The 17,223-nt window shown below is 46.5% G+C and overlaps 1 protein-coding gene across 4 annotated transcripts in view; it reads left to right on the top strand.

The window, feature by feature from the left end:
- Nucleotides 1-17,223, top strand: part of PLA2G6 (phospholipase A2 group VI) — a 604,218-nt gene that overhangs the window by 563,978 nt on the left and 23,017 nt on the right. For all 4 annotated transcript variants that reach the window (XM_086963273.1, XM_086963270.1, XM_086963277.1 and 1 more), the window contains 2 exons: nucleotides 1,986-2,153; nucleotides 2,861-2,934. In XM_086963273.1, coding sequence (XP_086819399.1) covers nucleotides 1,986-2,153; nucleotides 2,861-2,934 — 242 coding nt within the window. The remainder of the gene's footprint in view (nucleotides 1-1,985; nucleotides 2,154-2,860; nucleotides 2,935-17,223) is intronic.

Below are 17,223 nucleotides of genomic sequence, written 5' to 3'. Positions count from 1 at the left end.
TATTGGCGTTAATAGGGTGCTCAGTTAATGTGAGGGTTCTGGAAGCGGGGGGGGGGGGGGGGGACACCCCGTTAGTTGCTGTGGACCTGGGCTGGGGAGCTTGGGTGCAGAGGGTTGTTTGTCGGCATGGCCCATGCGCCAAAGCCACTCACTGTCCTCAGTTAGACCGGCAGAGGAGAGCAGAACAGGGCAGCTGGGCCACTCTCTGTGCTGGGTTCTGTGATCCTGACGTCCCTTGTCAGCGAGTCAGTTATTTGGTTGTTTCGGCATGGGAGTCCGGATTGGACTTCAAACACGCTTTTGTTGCTGCAATGGGACTGGTACCCCTATGTTGGTGCAGGTCGACTCCGGTAGGTCCTGTTGTCTTCACACTTGGTGGGGAGACAGGCCTGACCTCCTGAAGCATTGTAACCTCCTCCTGGGCAGCTGCTCCATCGGTGGACTCGGTGGAGAGAAGAATGGTGAACCAGATGTTGCGGTCGGTGCAGGTTGTAGGGAAGTGGCTCCTCCACTTCAAGGGAGATGTTGATAGCTTGGCGAAGTGCTGGAGGCCCTTCCAGGCTTTTGGAGGATGCACAGCTGCAGGATGAATAACAAAATCGCATTGTCCCTAGAGGAAACATTTGTAAAGCATTTATAATTTATAAAAATGTCACATTAATCTCTTGATACAGGAAAATGTATGCAGAAATGCCAGATTATATAAAAAAAAGTGTTGTTTATTACACTCAGAATTCTCTCATTTGATTTGTGGCAACAAACATACTACTAAAATTCATACAATAGTTAGCAGCAGTATGAGAAACACCGTTTGCTTAGACTATGGATAATCAAAACACCATGTTGATCGAAATTAAACACAGCATTTCATCACATTTACAATCTGTGAAATCAAACATAGAAACAAAACGGTGCTGGGCGTCGCCGTTTCAGTCCCATGTTGGTCTAAACGATCCTTGGGCCCATCTTCAGGACGATTGAACAGTTACCTTGTACTAGGGAAAAAGCACTGGCATTGGGGACCACGATAGCAGAAACCCAATGCTCTTCCGTCAAAACTGCATCAAATACCAAGCAAAAAGTGGGGGTGACATGTCAAAAAGGGGCACTTCCCTACAAAAAAGAAATTAAAAAAAAAAAATATATATATATATATATATATTCTTTACATAAATCACCTCAGTACGAAATGATAGCACGGACACCTCTTCTGTGCAATAAATGATGGATTTAATGGCAAATAGCAACGCGTTTCGGCGATTAAGCCTTGATCACGCTCACAATCTCGCCAACAAACAACAGTTTTAAATCCCAAACAAGTGTAAACAAAATAGAAAAGAGACTGTTTAGCAGGTATACACAATTCGATAGTAAATGTGTCGGCCATCTTGGTATGTCGAAAGTTTAAATAATAACATTGCGACAGATACAGTTAGGAACACAATAAAGTTAAGACACTGAATGTTTAAAGTGCACATCCAACATGAACAATTCACAGTACAAAGTACTTCAAACCTCATGCCCAAGTGGGCAATGCATAATATGTCATAATGTATCATGTCAATGCAGTCGTGCCCCAGTGGGCGTTTGCAAGCAATTGTCCATCGCCCTATTGTTGACTCCAGGGAAGTGTCATCAAAAAAGTCCTAGCCCCAGTGGGCTGTAATAGAGGATGCTCTGTTCCATTCAACCGGACAGTTCCTTCACACAGCCTACACTGCAAAACATATTCTAACAGTCTGAAAGAAAAAGGTTAAAATTACCGAAAGGCAGAACCGACAAGCTAAAATATCACTCATATCTCTTATTGTAAATGTATTGCAAGTTCTTCATTCATATTTAGGCCACCAGGTACAGTACTTTCGAAATCGATAATGTAGGTAGATTCGAGTTTATATATATAGCGCTCTTGGGGGTCATTGTATGTTGGATCTGTTTGAGAAGTCATTGAGTCCACTCTCACCACCTTTCCTCCAATCCTGCAGGGATGTGGTGCAGAGGTGAAACCACTGGGTGTTGTGGTCTCCCTAGGCACGGGAAAGCCCCCTCAGGTTCAAGTCAACTCTGTGGACGTCTTTCGCCCTTCAAACCCCTGGGAGTTGGCTAAGACAGTGTTTGGAGCCCGGGAACTGGGCAAGATGGTGGTGGACTGTGTGAGTATACAGGAAAATGCCAGGGCAGATTGGTGAGTGGAGTTAATGAAATGGTAGGCATTTCTCATAAAGGAAGGCAAATGGGTTTAGAATTTAGGTAATAAAGAGGAACTCACAGGAATTGTGAGAATGAGGATGAAATGGAGGGGTAGGAGGTGAGTGCAAATTTAGGGAAATGTGTAGGGGTAAATTGGGGCAGAGGACAGACAGAATAAAGGAAATCAAAAAGAAAGGTTGAAGGATAATTAGGGGAATAAGAGGAGAGCAAATGGAATAAGAGGAGAGCACATGGAATTAGAGGAAGGTGGGGTAGAGCGGAAATGAGGAGGAAAAGGAAATCAGATGTTGAAGGTATGGAAGAGGGAAAGTCAGGGTAAAGTAGAGATACATACGAGGGGAACTTGGGAAAAGAGAAAATCATGTAAAGAAGCTGGGTAGAGAAAGTAAATTGGGTCACAGTGGAGAAGAGAAAGAAATCCCAGAAGACAAATGGCGACAGGAGAGGAAATAAGGGAGATAAATAGATAGGCAGTAAAGGATATTGTAGTGGTGGAAGGGAGAAGCAATGATAACAGAGGGGATAAAGGAAATCAAGTGAGAACCTGAAGGGGATAGGAAGAGGAGAAACCTTCAGGGTAGAGTAAGTATCAAAGGGAGAGGAAGTGGTTCAAGAATACAGTTTCTGATAGATGTGATTTTCCTTACAGTGCACAGACGCTGATGGACCTTCAGTGGAAAGAGCTCGTGCATGGTGTGAGATGATGGACGCCTCCTATTTCAGGTAAGATGGGAGAGCAGGGCCTCGGTTTCTTAATGTATTAACTTGCTGACCCCATTCCATCATCAGCCTTTGTCCTTGTGACAAATGTCAGCCCCACCAATCAATTCCTCCTGATTAATTGGTATCACATTGATTGAGTACGTCTGTGTCCTGACACCTTATAAGGTAGGCTAAGAGGATTCTCTGGATTCTTGCTCTTTAAGTGGCATCTATCCTGATGTGCTTGCACCTACAAAGATACAGGACTCCCTTGAGGCACCTGCACAGGGTATACTTACTCCTGATTTACATGACAGAATAGAATCAATGACTACTTTTGTGATTAATACGCCTGTTCATGATTACCAATTTAACCCCCCACCTCCATGCTTATTAAATTAAAATCCTTTTCCATCTACTGTTAATTCCTGGATCCTGTGCTAATGAAACAAGGGGTGTTAGATACTGGGCTGTGGGAGTCTTACAGCAAGCAACCAACTTACCTTGCTACCAGACCGCTAGACTTGTGTATTCTGACAGCAAACTACAAACTTGGCGTACTATTGAAAGTTAGATAACAGTTTGTATTTGTATTGTACACCTTTGTGTGGCGCATTATACCCTGCAGAAGCTCTTCTGGGTGGTCAGGTAAGATGCTACTCTGTGTTTTGAGCTAGACTAGTAAACTGTGCAGGAAAAGTTTGGATATCATGAGAGGTTTAATTTTTGATTTCTGATGCTTCAAACACAGGCACAATTATAACAAAACACGGGCACAATTATAATAAGACGTCAAGATCAGAAACACGTTTGTTTGAGGCATATGAGCTGTAGACCATATGCTTTAGCATAGATCGCCATCTGGTGTTGGGTCCGGATGTTTGCACTTTGTTTTTGTTAGAAGTCTTTGCATCACGAGGTAGATGACTCCTCCTTTCGGTGATAGTGCGCATGGGCATCGACTCCATCCCCAGATTGTCTTTTCCCACCATCGGGTTCGGATGTGTATTGCTGCGCTCCAGTTTGGTATGGTTGTTTTCAAACCCTTTCGACTCGCAATCCTTTACCCTCGACGGTATTGTCTTCGATTGTGGTTTCCCATTCGACACCCATCGTGTAAATTCTGAAAACCTTCGTTTGGGATCTTCGAGGCGGGCCGTCTGGCCTACCGCTGCCGACCACGCCAGCAGTCGATGGAACGAACTCCATTCAAGCTTTGTCCCAGGTGTCGTGCTAAATTACCATGCACAGACCTGCAAGAGGTTTGCAACCTATGCCTGGAACACAACGAAAATGACTGTGAAGCGTGTCAATCATTCCGATCGAAGAAAACCATTTGTGACCGTTGGGCTAGACTCCATGAGATGCAACGCAGCGTGGCTCTGTACCAGACATCTTCGCCAAAGATTCTGATTCCCACCGCCCAGATCTCGAAGCAGAGGAAGAAGAACTGGCCTCCGTTTCCTAAGCCGATTCTGACATGGAGGAAGAACTGCACGTCACTCCGGGTCAATGTACCGTGAGGACTGATCCCCATGTATCCAGCCACCCCAAATCTAAGGCTCAGGTATCACCTTCGCCCTCAGGCTCAGGTCAACACCATGAAAAAGTTTCAGATGCCCCGCCCTCCAGCTCGGCTACGAAACAGAAACACAAGCCTTCGGGCTCGAGCCAATCCCATTCCGGCACTGAACCAACACCCTTGGCACCGAAACACAAACCTAAGTCTTTACTGGCACCGAAGACATCTTCGTAGCCGAAGCCCTCAGAGTCAAAATCCTCCAAACAAAAGACCCCGGAGCCAAAACCCTCCAAAGTTAAACCTCTGAGCCGAAAGCCTCCAAAGACATAACCTTTGAGTTGAAAGCCTCCAAACCTAAGATCTTGGAGTTGAAATAAATACCTAAAGGCTCTGAGCCAAAACCCTGCGTGCTGAAAATGTCGGAGCCAACACCTCATACTCCCAAAGTTTCAGAACCGAAACAAGCTATAGCCAAGCATTCAGACTCAAAACACTCGGCGCCAAAAGACTCTCAGCCAAAATCTTCCACGCCAAAATCACCTCCACCTAAAGAACCTTCATCCGAAGACCTTTCTTTGGATCCAAACAAAAGATACTAAGCATTGACCCTAAAACTGGACACCTCCAGGCCATTCTTCATAAAAAACGGAAGCTGGATCTCACAGAGGATCATTCTATACCTCTAAAGAAAAAGGACTGGGTACTAACCCCTCTCCCCCTTGCAGGACTCCATCCCCTCCACCGAATCCAAATTAGATCATTACACCATCAAATTCACCACCACCTCCACTATCACCTGACCAACAGCATGAAGAGTACGAGGATGGGGATGAAGATTATGATGTGCCAATAGATCAGGATATACCACATGACACTGATCCTTGGGAGAATTATGATAAGGGACCAGATCACGATAACGACCCCGACCTGTATCCCTTTAGACCCTCCCCGCCTGATAACAACATAGGCTATGTGCAGCTTATCAACAGAGCAGCCAATGCCATGGGGTGGAGCTTCATTCAGACCCTCTAGAAGAGGATTTCCTACTTGGGACATTAACACACTCACAAAGGTCTACTCATACTTTGCCAACGCTCAAGGGCATGATAAAACATGTAGATGAAGTATTCAAAGACCCAGTCAGATCAAGAATACTCACACCTAGAGTAGACAAGAAATACAAGGCCTCTCCTGCAGACCCCATATACATAAAGGGTCAATTACCTTTAGATTCTTCGGTAGTGTCAAACGCCTGCAAGAGACCTAACTCCCAGACCACAGGCGACTCCCCTCCTCCTGACAAGGAGTCAAAACTAATTGATGCCTCAAGGAAAAGAATGGCTTCCCCGGCTCCTAACCACTGGCGTATTGCCAACGCTCAGGCTCTGCTGGCACGTTACGATAGGGCTCACTACAGTGAGTTGGAAAAACTCATGCAACACTTGCCAGATGAGTATAAAAGCAAGGCCAATTACCTCATTCAGGAAGGTAAGCTCATTACCAACACTTCCATTAAATGCGCACTAGATGCAGCAGACACAACATCTTGTGCCATCAACACTAGCGTACTATTACGCAGACACGCTTGGCTTCGGCTCTCCGGATTCAAGCAGGAGTTACAATCCTCCATACTTAATCAGCCCTTCGATAAACAACATCTTTTCGGACCAGCTGTCGACACGTCCCTGGAAAAGATGAAAAAAGATACTGAAAGTGCATGGGGGCTCTACAATTGCCTTCCACCAGGGGTTCCTTTTGCCGCTCCTTTTATAGGGGTAGTCAATAACAGTGTCTACAGATAATCCCTCCTCCTCTTACAAGGGCCAATCCTCCTCTTCCAGAGGATATTTTCGAGGAAACTACAGAGGCAATAATAATAAGGGAAGAGGCAGAGGTAACTCCTCCCGCACTTCCCCTGCCAACAAACAGTGACTTCCCTCTACTACCCCGAACATTCCAATCCTGCCAGTGACTTCTCTCCCAGTTCCTACCTGTCTGGAATTCAATCACCTCAGACAATTGGGTAAAACAAATTATGAAGTATGGTTACTGCCTGGAACTTACCAGCACTCCCCCAAATATTCTTCCAAAACAATGTGTAATGTCACCAGAACATCTCACCCTTTTGAAACAAGAAGTTCTTTCTCTGTTACAAAAACAGGCAATAGAACCAGTCCCATTGCATCATCAAGGGACTGTATTTTTTAATCACAAAAAAGGACGGCTCTCTCAGGCCTATAATGGACCTCAGACAGCTAAATCTATACATTCAATCAGATCACTTCCACATGGTCACCCTCCAACATGTGCTCCCATTGCTTCAGGAAGGCGACTTTCTATTCACTCTGGATTTAAAGGACGCTTACTTCCATATTCCCATCTACCCAGCTCACAGAAAATATCTCAGGTTCGTGGTGGACGGACACCAATATCAATTCAAAGTTCTCCACTTCGGGGTAACTACAGCACCCAGAGTCTTCACCAAGTTCCTCGCAGTAGTCGCAGCTCATCTACGAAGACAACACATTCACGTCTTCCCTTACCTGGACAATTGGCTATTAAAAGCCAGATCACAGCACAGCTGCGTACACCACACTTACAAAACAGTTCAACTGCTTCATAACTTGGGATTCACTGTAAATCTCGAAAAGTCTCACCTTCAGCCATCCAACACACTAGCATATCCAGGAGCTACAATAGATACTTGCAAAGCTCAAGCATATCCCAACCCAGTCAGGATACGCAACATGCAAAATCTAATATCACAGTTTCTGCCTCAACACTCACTACCAGCAAGAGTATTCATGCAGTTGATAGGAATGATGCATTCTAATCATCCCTTATGCAAGACTCCAAATGCGTCCTTTACAGGAATGCTTAGTACATCGGTAGAACCAGACTCAAGGTCAGTTAACAGATCTGGTGTTGGTGGACAGCCGCACCTATTGCTCTCTGCAGTGGTGGAATACACAGAACCTTCCCAAGGGGAGGCCATTCGTCAACCCGGCTCCACAGGTAGTGCTTACAGCAGACTCATCCCTCACTGGTTGGGCAGCTCATCTTCAAAAACATACCATTCAGGGCAGTTAGACCCTACAACAAAAACAACTCCAAATAAACCATCTGGAGCTACTAGCAATTTTTCTACAATTAAAAGCTTTTCAGCTACATCTAGTAGGCAAAGCTGTTCTAGTTCGTACAGACAACAGAACAGCAATGTACTACATACAAAAACAGGGGGGCACACTCTCTACAGCTTTCACACCTAGTTCAAAGCATATGGAGATGGGCCATACCTCAACAGATATATCTCCTTGCGGAACACCTCCCAAGAGTAAACAATCAGATTGGAGACCTGCTCAGTCGTCAAACACAATAAATTTACGAATGGGAACTACATCCTCAAGTTCTCCTCCCATTCTTCCAGATGTGGGGCTATCCAGAGATAGATCTGTTTGCACACTCCTTAACGCAAAATGCCAAACTTCGCGTCCAGGTATCCACACCCATTGTTGAAAGGCAATGCGCTATGGATGAATTGGTCAGGGAAATTTGCTTACGCTTTTCCACCTCTACCGCTAATTCCATTAGTGGTTCGGAAGCTCAAGCAACACTCCCTCACAATGTTCCTAGTTGCTCCTACATGGGCTCGACAACCCTGTTGGAACTATCCGTAGTTCCTCATCGAAAACTACACCTCTCTCCCAAGGTTCTCACTCAGAACCATGGAGAGATCCCAATCAACTCAACCTTGCGATCTGGCGTCTGAAATCATAGAGTTTGGTTATTTTGATCTCCCACCAGACTACCGTCATTAAAGAGGCTAGACGCCCTACCACAGGAGCATGCTATGCAGCAAAGTGGGAACGATTTGTAATTTACTGTACAAACAATCAAATCAATCCACTAGATGTTTCAATCCAGAACATCATTTGCTATCTATTACACCTACAGCCGTCTGACCTAGCATATACATCTATACGACTACATCTAGCTGCAATCGCGGCTTACCTACAAAACAGACAACACTTGTCTATGTTTTGAGTGCCCGCTATCAAAGCCTTTAAGGAAGGACTCAAAAGGATCATTCCTCCTAGACTTCCACCTTCTCCACTGTGGAATGTTAACATAGTCCTTACAAGAATCATAGGCACACCATTTGAACCTCTGCACAAATGTGAACTACAATATCTTACTTGGAAGGTAGCTTTCCTTATAGCCATCACATCTCTTAGAAGAGTTGGTGAGCTCCAGGCACTAACCTTACATGAACCATTTTTGCAAATTCGTAAAAACAAAGTGGTTCTTAGGACAAATTCCACATTTTTGCCCAAAGTAATTTCTGCCTTTCATCTCAATCAGTCTGTTGAGTTACCAGTTTTTTTCCCTCAACCAGACTCCGTAGCAGAACGTGCTCTTCACACATTAGATGTGAAAAGAACAATACTATATTAAAGTGAAAGAACTAAGTCTTTTAGGAAAACTAAACAACTCTTTGTTGCTTTTTCACCATCTCAAAAAGACAATCCCATATCAAAAGCGGGTATTGCATGGTGGATAGTTAAGTGCATACAAATTTGCTACATTAAAGCTAAACGCACATTAAGAATTCTCCCTAAGTTGCATTCTACATACAACCTAGGGGCTTCCATGGCATTCATAAGGAACATACTCTTAGATGACATCTGCAAAGCTGCAACATGGTCTACATCACACACATTCACAAAGCACTATTGTGTAGATGTGTTCGCAAGACAACAAGCTAGTGTGGGTCAGGCTGTTTTAAGAACACTATTTCAAACCACTGCAAAAGATTCAGGTTAACCGCCGCTTGGGAGATAACTGCTGTACAGTCTATGCTAAAGCATATGATCTACAGCTCATATCCCTCGAACGGAAAATGCTACCTACCCAGTATGCATCTGTTCTTGGCATATAGAGCTGTAGAGCCATATGCGCCCACCTGCCTCCCTGGTTACTTTTATCTGTTGCAGTATTATCTTACTTAGATACGTTATACATGGACACATTTTTCTACTCTTACTAACTCCATCATCACCTGTACGGCAAAACAGTCTGGGGATGGAGTCGATGCCCATGCGCACTATCACTGAAAGGAGGAGTTCCCTACCTCGTGACTGCAAAAACTTAGTCGAACAAAAACAAAGTGCAAACATCCGGACCCAACACCAGATGGCCAGGTTGTCAGATATTCTCTCGTTTGGTTTATCTTTCGCCCAACAAGGATTTGTGATTGGCACAGTTAAAGGCTATATGGCATCTAATTTGTCATGTTTTGTTTGCTGGACCATCCTTCTTTAATCAAGCCACCTATTGTGATGAGGTTCTTGAAAGGTTTAACATGCATGTTTCCGCCAAAGGCCTTCATTATGCCTCAGTGTGATCTTAATTCGAGCCCATGCACAGTTGTTCTTTATGGCTCATCACTATCAAGACATTTGATTTGTTTCTGTTTATCATTACGTCTGTGTGCTGAGTCTGCCAATGCAACCTCCATACACTGCTTTCTTTTTTGACAACTTGATGCTGTGATGTCCCGTCCTTTCTGCCAAAGGTTTTATTGCCTTTCCTTGTGGGTCATTCCATCACCCTCCCTACCTTTTTCTCTCTGCCCCCTCCATTGAAGAGGAGGAAAGGCTCTACCGACTTGATCTGAGGAAGCCCTCAGTTTTTATATAGAGCACACAAAGGGATACCGTGTAGATGGGCCAGCTTTTCATGGTCTTTGTTACTGCCAAGAAAGAGAATGTGATTCAGAAACGGACCTTGTCCAGGTAGATCATATGATGTATAAATAGATGCACAGCTCTGACCAAGAAGGGACCCCTTGAGTGTCTACGAGCTCGCTTCACCCAAGCCAAAACTACTTCAGAGGTGTTGGCCAGCGACGTTCCAATCCTAGACATCTTCTTGGCTGCAATATGGGCGTCCATGCATACATTCATCGAGCACTACCGCCTCAACAGTCAAGTTCACAAAGAAGACCATTTTCCCTATTCCGTTATGCAGGACCTTTGGCGTGATTGTGATCCTCAGACCCTTCACCTTTTGGAAGGTACTGATGGATATCTGTTCTAAATGTGAGTAATCTGGGGTTAGAAATATCTATTGGAAGTTACTTACCTTCTTAATCTTTCTTTCTGATGGTTATTCTATCTAACCATAGATTCCTCAATGTTCTTTCTTCTGCCTTTCACTTGGAGTGTCTTGTGCCTATTATAAACGTCTTAAGTTAGTTTCAGGACACTGAAACCTTCAATTTGTCACATTTGATCCTCAATTGAACGCATGGAAGAATAAATGATAAAGATAGTTTCGGCACGCAGGGGTGATGGTATATGTACAGATCTGCACATCAAATATAGGGTGTCACGAAGCTGTTGCAGAGTCCATCTGTTCCAGCTGGTGCCATATAAGAGCAGCTGCTGTTTAAAAATCCAGATCCAGTCTTGCACGTGGGATTATTTTTTAAGGTGAGTAATCTGCAGTTATTGTATCTGCAAAAAGAGTATTACTGAAGGCAAGTCATTTGTTAGTTAAAGGAAAAAATATCCACAGCCCTGGAAAGGCAACATTGGGCCTGGGAAACACATATTAAGGATAATGATCCGAGGCCATCTGAAACAGGAAATATCTCACCTACTGAAATCAGTTGACATTATATTTGTGGGAAAACTGATACTATAGTTGTGCACTTGGTAGACTGCACTATACAGATGTAGTTAAAAAAAGACAGATGTGCAAAGCCAAGCAGCTGCCATTAGCGATAAAGGTTTCCATAGCTTCTGAAGCAGTGACCTGGTACAGTGGCGTAATGAAAATTGAGGGGGCCCCCTGCAAGGTACATGGAGGGGACCCCACTCTGGACTTAATCTGGATCTCTCAGGCCTTAGTACAGTGCTGATGGGGCCACCTCAATGGACGCCCGTGGCGTGCTGGCATGCAGCAGTACTCAGACTGCAACGTGAAAGATCTGTTGCAGCACTAACCAGTTTAACACACATAACTACGTAAACTTTCCCCCCCCCCAGTAAAAAGCAAAAGAAAGGTATTGTTTCCAAGTGGAAATGCGCCTTGACAATAGTTTTGAACAATCTCTCTCAGCCTGTTTCTAGCCGCTTCACTGATTTTTTAGGTTTAATTTGTTGTAGTAATGTAGGGTAAACTTCAAGTAAAGGATTTGTATTATCTGTAGCAATTGTCTTGGCCACACTGCGCTTCAGGAATCATCATGTAGTTATAGTTTTTCATATAGCGCTGCTTAACCCCAAAGGGTGTCAAAGTGTTTTACATGTTTGTACTTCAGGTTAAAGTGTAAACAAAATTACAAGGAAGAAAAAGAATCTACAAAAAATGTTTCTGACGTAGTCAGAAGTATCTAAATTTAAGATCACAGTGAAGCAGTACCTTATATGGGCAGGTACTGAGGACCTGCACTTCTCTGTAAAGATGCAATTCTTATAATGAGAGTACTTGTACTTCTCAGTTGCAAAGAGGTGCTCTCGAATGGGGAGTACCAGCACTTTTATATTCCATTTCAAGCGCTGCCCTCAAGATTCTGGTTCAATGGAGAAAACAGTGTTTACTGGAGGGCACTTGAGATGTCAGAAAGGAATTAGACACCAGGGTCAGCCAGACTCAAAATGGCGGCTCTATCAGCACATTTTACAAGAGAGAGTGCTGAGGAGATTTGTTTGAAATAGACATTTTCCTGAAACATAATCACCTTTTTGTTTAAGAGGGGTGGTTGGCGTGGAGGTTCCTGGTTGCTCTTTCAGGCATGCGCCTCTCTGCTGAGAATGCCAACAGAAATTTCAAATATAGTTTGGGGAATATCTGATCTGGAAATGTTCTAATCAAACTGATTTGTTTCCTAGATTAACAATTCCACCATGTTCCTCTTGAAAGTAGGCACCTGAATAATGGCAGTGGATTATTTTTAAAATTGGATGCCCACATTCTTATTCCCATGCACCTCTTCATGGCCTTCCGCCTCCCCTAACCCCACACAACCACACAAACTACCATGTGAATCAACACACAGGCACAAGCACCCACACACATGCCTCCTCCCTTAGGGTGTGGCTCAAACCAGAACTGCACTAGATCGGACTAGCCTAAGGGCCGGTTTTCTGGCTGCTTGTAGCATGTAGCCTTGTAGTATGGTCTGCTGGGTCGATTTTAGGTGTTGATTTTCTTAAATACACAAACATTGTCTTCAGCAAGCAAAAATCCATGCAGTCTTTTATACCTTGCAAAACACTTATGCAGCGTGTCTTTACAAGTACAAAACTGCCTCATTTTGCAAATATCCGCCACTTACTTAGCTATGTAATTTACAAATTGGATCCACTTTTATTTTGGTGCCTGGCCGATATTCTGTCCCAGTCCAACTCTGACCTGACTCCTATTCAATGCTGAAACCCACATGCCACTCTGCCAAAGTACCTTACACATTAATGGTATATCCCTCCTGGCCCACTATCTAGCAATGGAACACCACACACACACAAAGCGAACTGTAAACCTGAACTGCAGTACCTCCTGTTATCTCACTACTGAGACTTGCATGCAGCACTGCAAATGCATTTTAAGCCAGATCTGCAGCACCCTCTGCTAGTTCAATACTTGGACTCACAGTTAGATTTGGAGGTCTCTAGTTGGCACAGGTAGGTACTTGTGACAAATAGGGACCCTCTCCTCTAGTCAGGACAAGGGATTACACTCCTAAAATAACCCCTGCTCACCCTCTAGGTTGCGTGGCGCGAGCAGTCAAGGCTTATGTTCGAGGCATGTGAGCTGCTGAATTCATATCTGCGCATAGATCGCCGCCTAGTGTTGGGTCCGGATGATTGCACATTGTTGTCCTGGAAGAGTCTTCGAAGTATCACGAGATAGGTGGCTCCTCCCCTGGACTACAGTGCGCATGGGCATCAACTCCATCCCCAGATTGTTTTTTTCCGCCATTGGGTTCGGATGTGTTTCGGTTCCCTGTCGGAATCGATAGTTGTTTAACTTACTTTGCTCGAGACCAAAAGGTCTTTAGGACTCGCGTCGGTATTGTCTATCGTTCGGGTTCGTTTGTTTCATCGGCTCTGAACCAACACTGCCCTTCCGCGTGCTTTCGGCGCGGACGGGCCTACACGACGCTCCAACCTACTTTCATCATGGAACGAAGTCCATTTAAACGGTGCCCGGTGTGTGCCTCGAAGTACCCACATATCGACGTGCACCCGGTGTGCAATAAGTGCTTGTCGCCGGACCACGACGAGGCCAAGTGTATGGCCTGCTCCAAGTTCCGGTCAAAGAAGACACTCAAGCTCCGCCGAGCTGCGCAACTGCAGGCCCAGCGATCGGCACCCCCTCCGGCAGACATCTTCGACACGGAGGATGTCGACGACGACACTATCCAGGAGATCACAGAATCTAACCCGGCGTCGGAGGTCGAGGACGACTACGACGCGGAAGACGAGGATTTCGATGAAGTCGTCGAGGAGGTAGGGGACGACGACGGGGCCCTTGCCACCGTAGAGGATAGCTCGGACGAGGAGCTTCCTCAAACTGACTCCGGGGCCAGCCACCTTTCTAAGGCCCAGGCCGAGGGATCGCCTTCGGGCCTTACCCAAAGCCTTGATTCCCGTCCCACGGCTCCGCCTTCCGGCCCGGCCACGGACATTGATACGGCACCACTCACGGTACAAAAACCGAAATTGAAACCATCGGTCTCAACGCCAGACGTATCGAAACCAAAAGCGCTAGTCGCGCTGGTCGGGTCGAAGACTTCGGAGGCCTCGGCACCAATGAAATCCAAGATGGCCGTCGAGCTCAAGGGCCACGCCAAAATGGCCGACCCGAAGACTACGGTATCGAAGCCAAAGGTTAAAAAGACCGACGCGGCTGCGTCGGCGCCGAAGACGGTCGACGCATATAAGAGTCGACTCGATCCCATCAAGGCTGACGACCATAAGAAGGCCACTCTCGACCCGAGGAAGCGGCAGGACGACCCCAAGTCTCTCACTGCCTCGCTTACACTCGACAAGGACAAGGGGGCGACTGCGTCGGCTCCGAAGACTCCGTCATTGGTCGCCATCCCAAAACCAGCTTCAGAAGACTCTCGAGCCGGTGCGTCCCTCCGCCTCGTTCACTAAGAAGGTTACGGAGTCCCTTCAACGTATTAGGGAGGGGGCCGCAGCAGTCGAGCCGAAGGACCCTGTGCCGCCCAAGCCTCTTAAAAAACCGGCAAAGACGCCAACGCCGATTCTGTTCACGTTGCCGCCGAAGGCTTTCACAGAAAAACCTGGGGCCGGAGTGCCCGTGAAGATATCTTCGACGCGGAAGGCATCGTTAGTGGTTCCAAGCCCACGGCACCAACCACTGGCAGAAGAGGAGCGTCGAGAAGTGATCATCGACGCCAACACAGGCAAGCTCTCTCTCCTTAAAAGAAAGATCACCCCTGAACCACAATTGGAGCATTTCCAAATTCCACTTAAGAAAAAGATGGACTCTGCTGGTGCCTCTGCCTCTATGGAGCCTGTATCACCACAAGCACATGAACTTTCACCCACTCATTCTAATGTGGAGGAGGGTGATGGCAACAACGAGGATGAGTATTCCTATCCAGTCTACTCAGACCCAGAAGATGTAACTGAGCCATGGTCTGCTGGTGGCGATCCTGGGGACCCGCATTCAGGGCAGGAACCTCAGCTTTTTTCAGCCAAGACTTCCCCAACAGAAGACTCTGCAGCTTTCAATGCACTAATTGAAAGGGCGGCAGCCAATCATGACGTCGATCTCCATGCTGACCCAGTAGACGTCGACTTTCTCTTTGACACCTTTTCAGTCGCTGAAAAAACTGTAAAGACTTTGCCAATGCTAAAAGGGGTGTTGAAACATGCGGCAGAAGTCTTCAAGGAGCCCACCCGAGCAAGAGTCATCAACCCACGTATCGACAAAAAGTACAAGGCAGCGCCCACTGATCCTACTTACATCAAAGGACAGTTGCCTCTGGATTCCCTGGTTGTCTCCAATGCACGCAAAAGAGCCAACTCACAAACTACGGGTGATGCTCCTCCCCCAGACAAGGAATCAAAAGTATTTGAGGCTTCGGGGAAAAGGGTGGCTGCGCAGGCAGCCAACATATGGCGCATATCCAACACACAGGCGCTACTGGCGCGTTATGACAGGGCACACTATGACACTCTAGAGACCCTTTTACAGCACTTACCCGATCAATATAAGGAGGCAGCAGAAATGTTGATACAGGAGGGGAAGCTTATCACCAATGCTTCAATTAAGTGCGCTCTGGATGTGGCTGACACTGCCTCAAGAGCAATTAACAACAGCGTTCAACTTCGTAGACATGCATGGCTCAGGATATCCGGTTTCAAACCAGACATTCAAACTACCATCTTGAACCAAACAGTCAACCCAGACCACCTGTTTGGCCCAGAGGTTGATACCACCCTCGAGAAGATGAAGAAGGACACAGACACTGCAAAGTCTATGGGTGCCTTGCAGTCCCAGCAGTTTCGGGGTGGTTCCTTTCGTCGCTCCAATAATAGAGGCACCTCGAGGGGTCAACTGTCACAGTCGACGCAATTCTGCAAGAGCAACACCCAACCTTCCTATACCAACAAGGGTCGGGTGGATACCGTGGCAACAACGTCAAAGGCAGAGGACGTGGAAATAACAGCTCCAGGTCCTCCACCGCCAACAAACAGTGACGCCTTGTCACTGCCCCCCGACCACGCAACACCGGTCGGGGGGAGACTCCAGCAGTTCCTGCCCGTGTGGAAGTCCATCACCACGGACAGGTGGGTCAGATCTCTTATCCAATACGGTTATTGTCTGGAGCTCACATCCACTCCACCCAACATACCCCCAAAGAGCCGTCCTATGTCCGGCGAGCACTTGCACTTGTTGCAGCAGGAAGTCAACGTCATGCTGCAAAAAGGAGCAATAGAGCTCGTGCCCCTGCAGGAAAGAGGTACAGGAGTTTACTCCCTGTACTTTCTGATTCCAAAGAAGGACGGATCCCTCAGGCCCATCCTAGACCTAAGACCTCTCAACTTTTACATTCTGTCCGAACATTTCCATATGCTCTCGCTGCAGCAGGTTCTCCCACTGCTTCGGCAAGGGGACTTCCTAGCAACTCTGGACCTCAAGGATGCGTACTTCCACATTCCACTGCATCCTTCACACAGAAAGTACCTCAGGTTCACCATTCAAAACCAGCACTACCAGTTCAAGGTTTTGCCTTTTGGGGTCACCACAGCGCCCAGGGTTTTCACAAAGTGCCTGGCGACGGTGGCGGCGCATCTGAGACGTCAAAACATCCACGTCTACCCCTATCTGGACGACTGGCTCATTCAGGCGAAGTCGGCCCAGCAGTGCGCCAACCACGTGTCCCACACCATTCACCTTCTGCACGATCTGGGGTTCTCACTGAATTACCCAAAATCCCATCTCCAGCCCGCCCACATACGGCAGTATCTGGGTGCGACCATAAACACTCTGGCGGCCACAGCGCAGCCGAATTCAGTGAGAGTCAACAGCATTCAGTCGCTGATCCAAAGATTCAGATCTCAACACTCGCTTCCAGCAAGAGTGTTCATGCAGTTGATAGGCATGATGGCCTCCTGCATCTCCATAGTCCCACACGCGAGACTACATATGCGTCCGCTTCAGGAGTGCTTAGCACGTCAGTGGACTCAGGCTCACGGGCAGTTAAAAGACCTAGTGTTGGTGAGCGGTCGGGCATACAACTC

This window comes from Lissotriton vulgaris, chromosome 1_1 (assembly GCF_964263255.1).
Source record: "Lissotriton vulgaris chromosome 1_1, aLisVul1.2, whole genome shotgun sequence".
Lineage (NCBI taxonomy): Eukaryota > Metazoa > Chordata > Amphibia > Caudata > Salamandridae > Lissotriton > Lissotriton vulgaris.
Note: the sequence above shows the minus strand (reverse complement) of the source record. Positions and strands in the feature narration are given on the sequence as shown.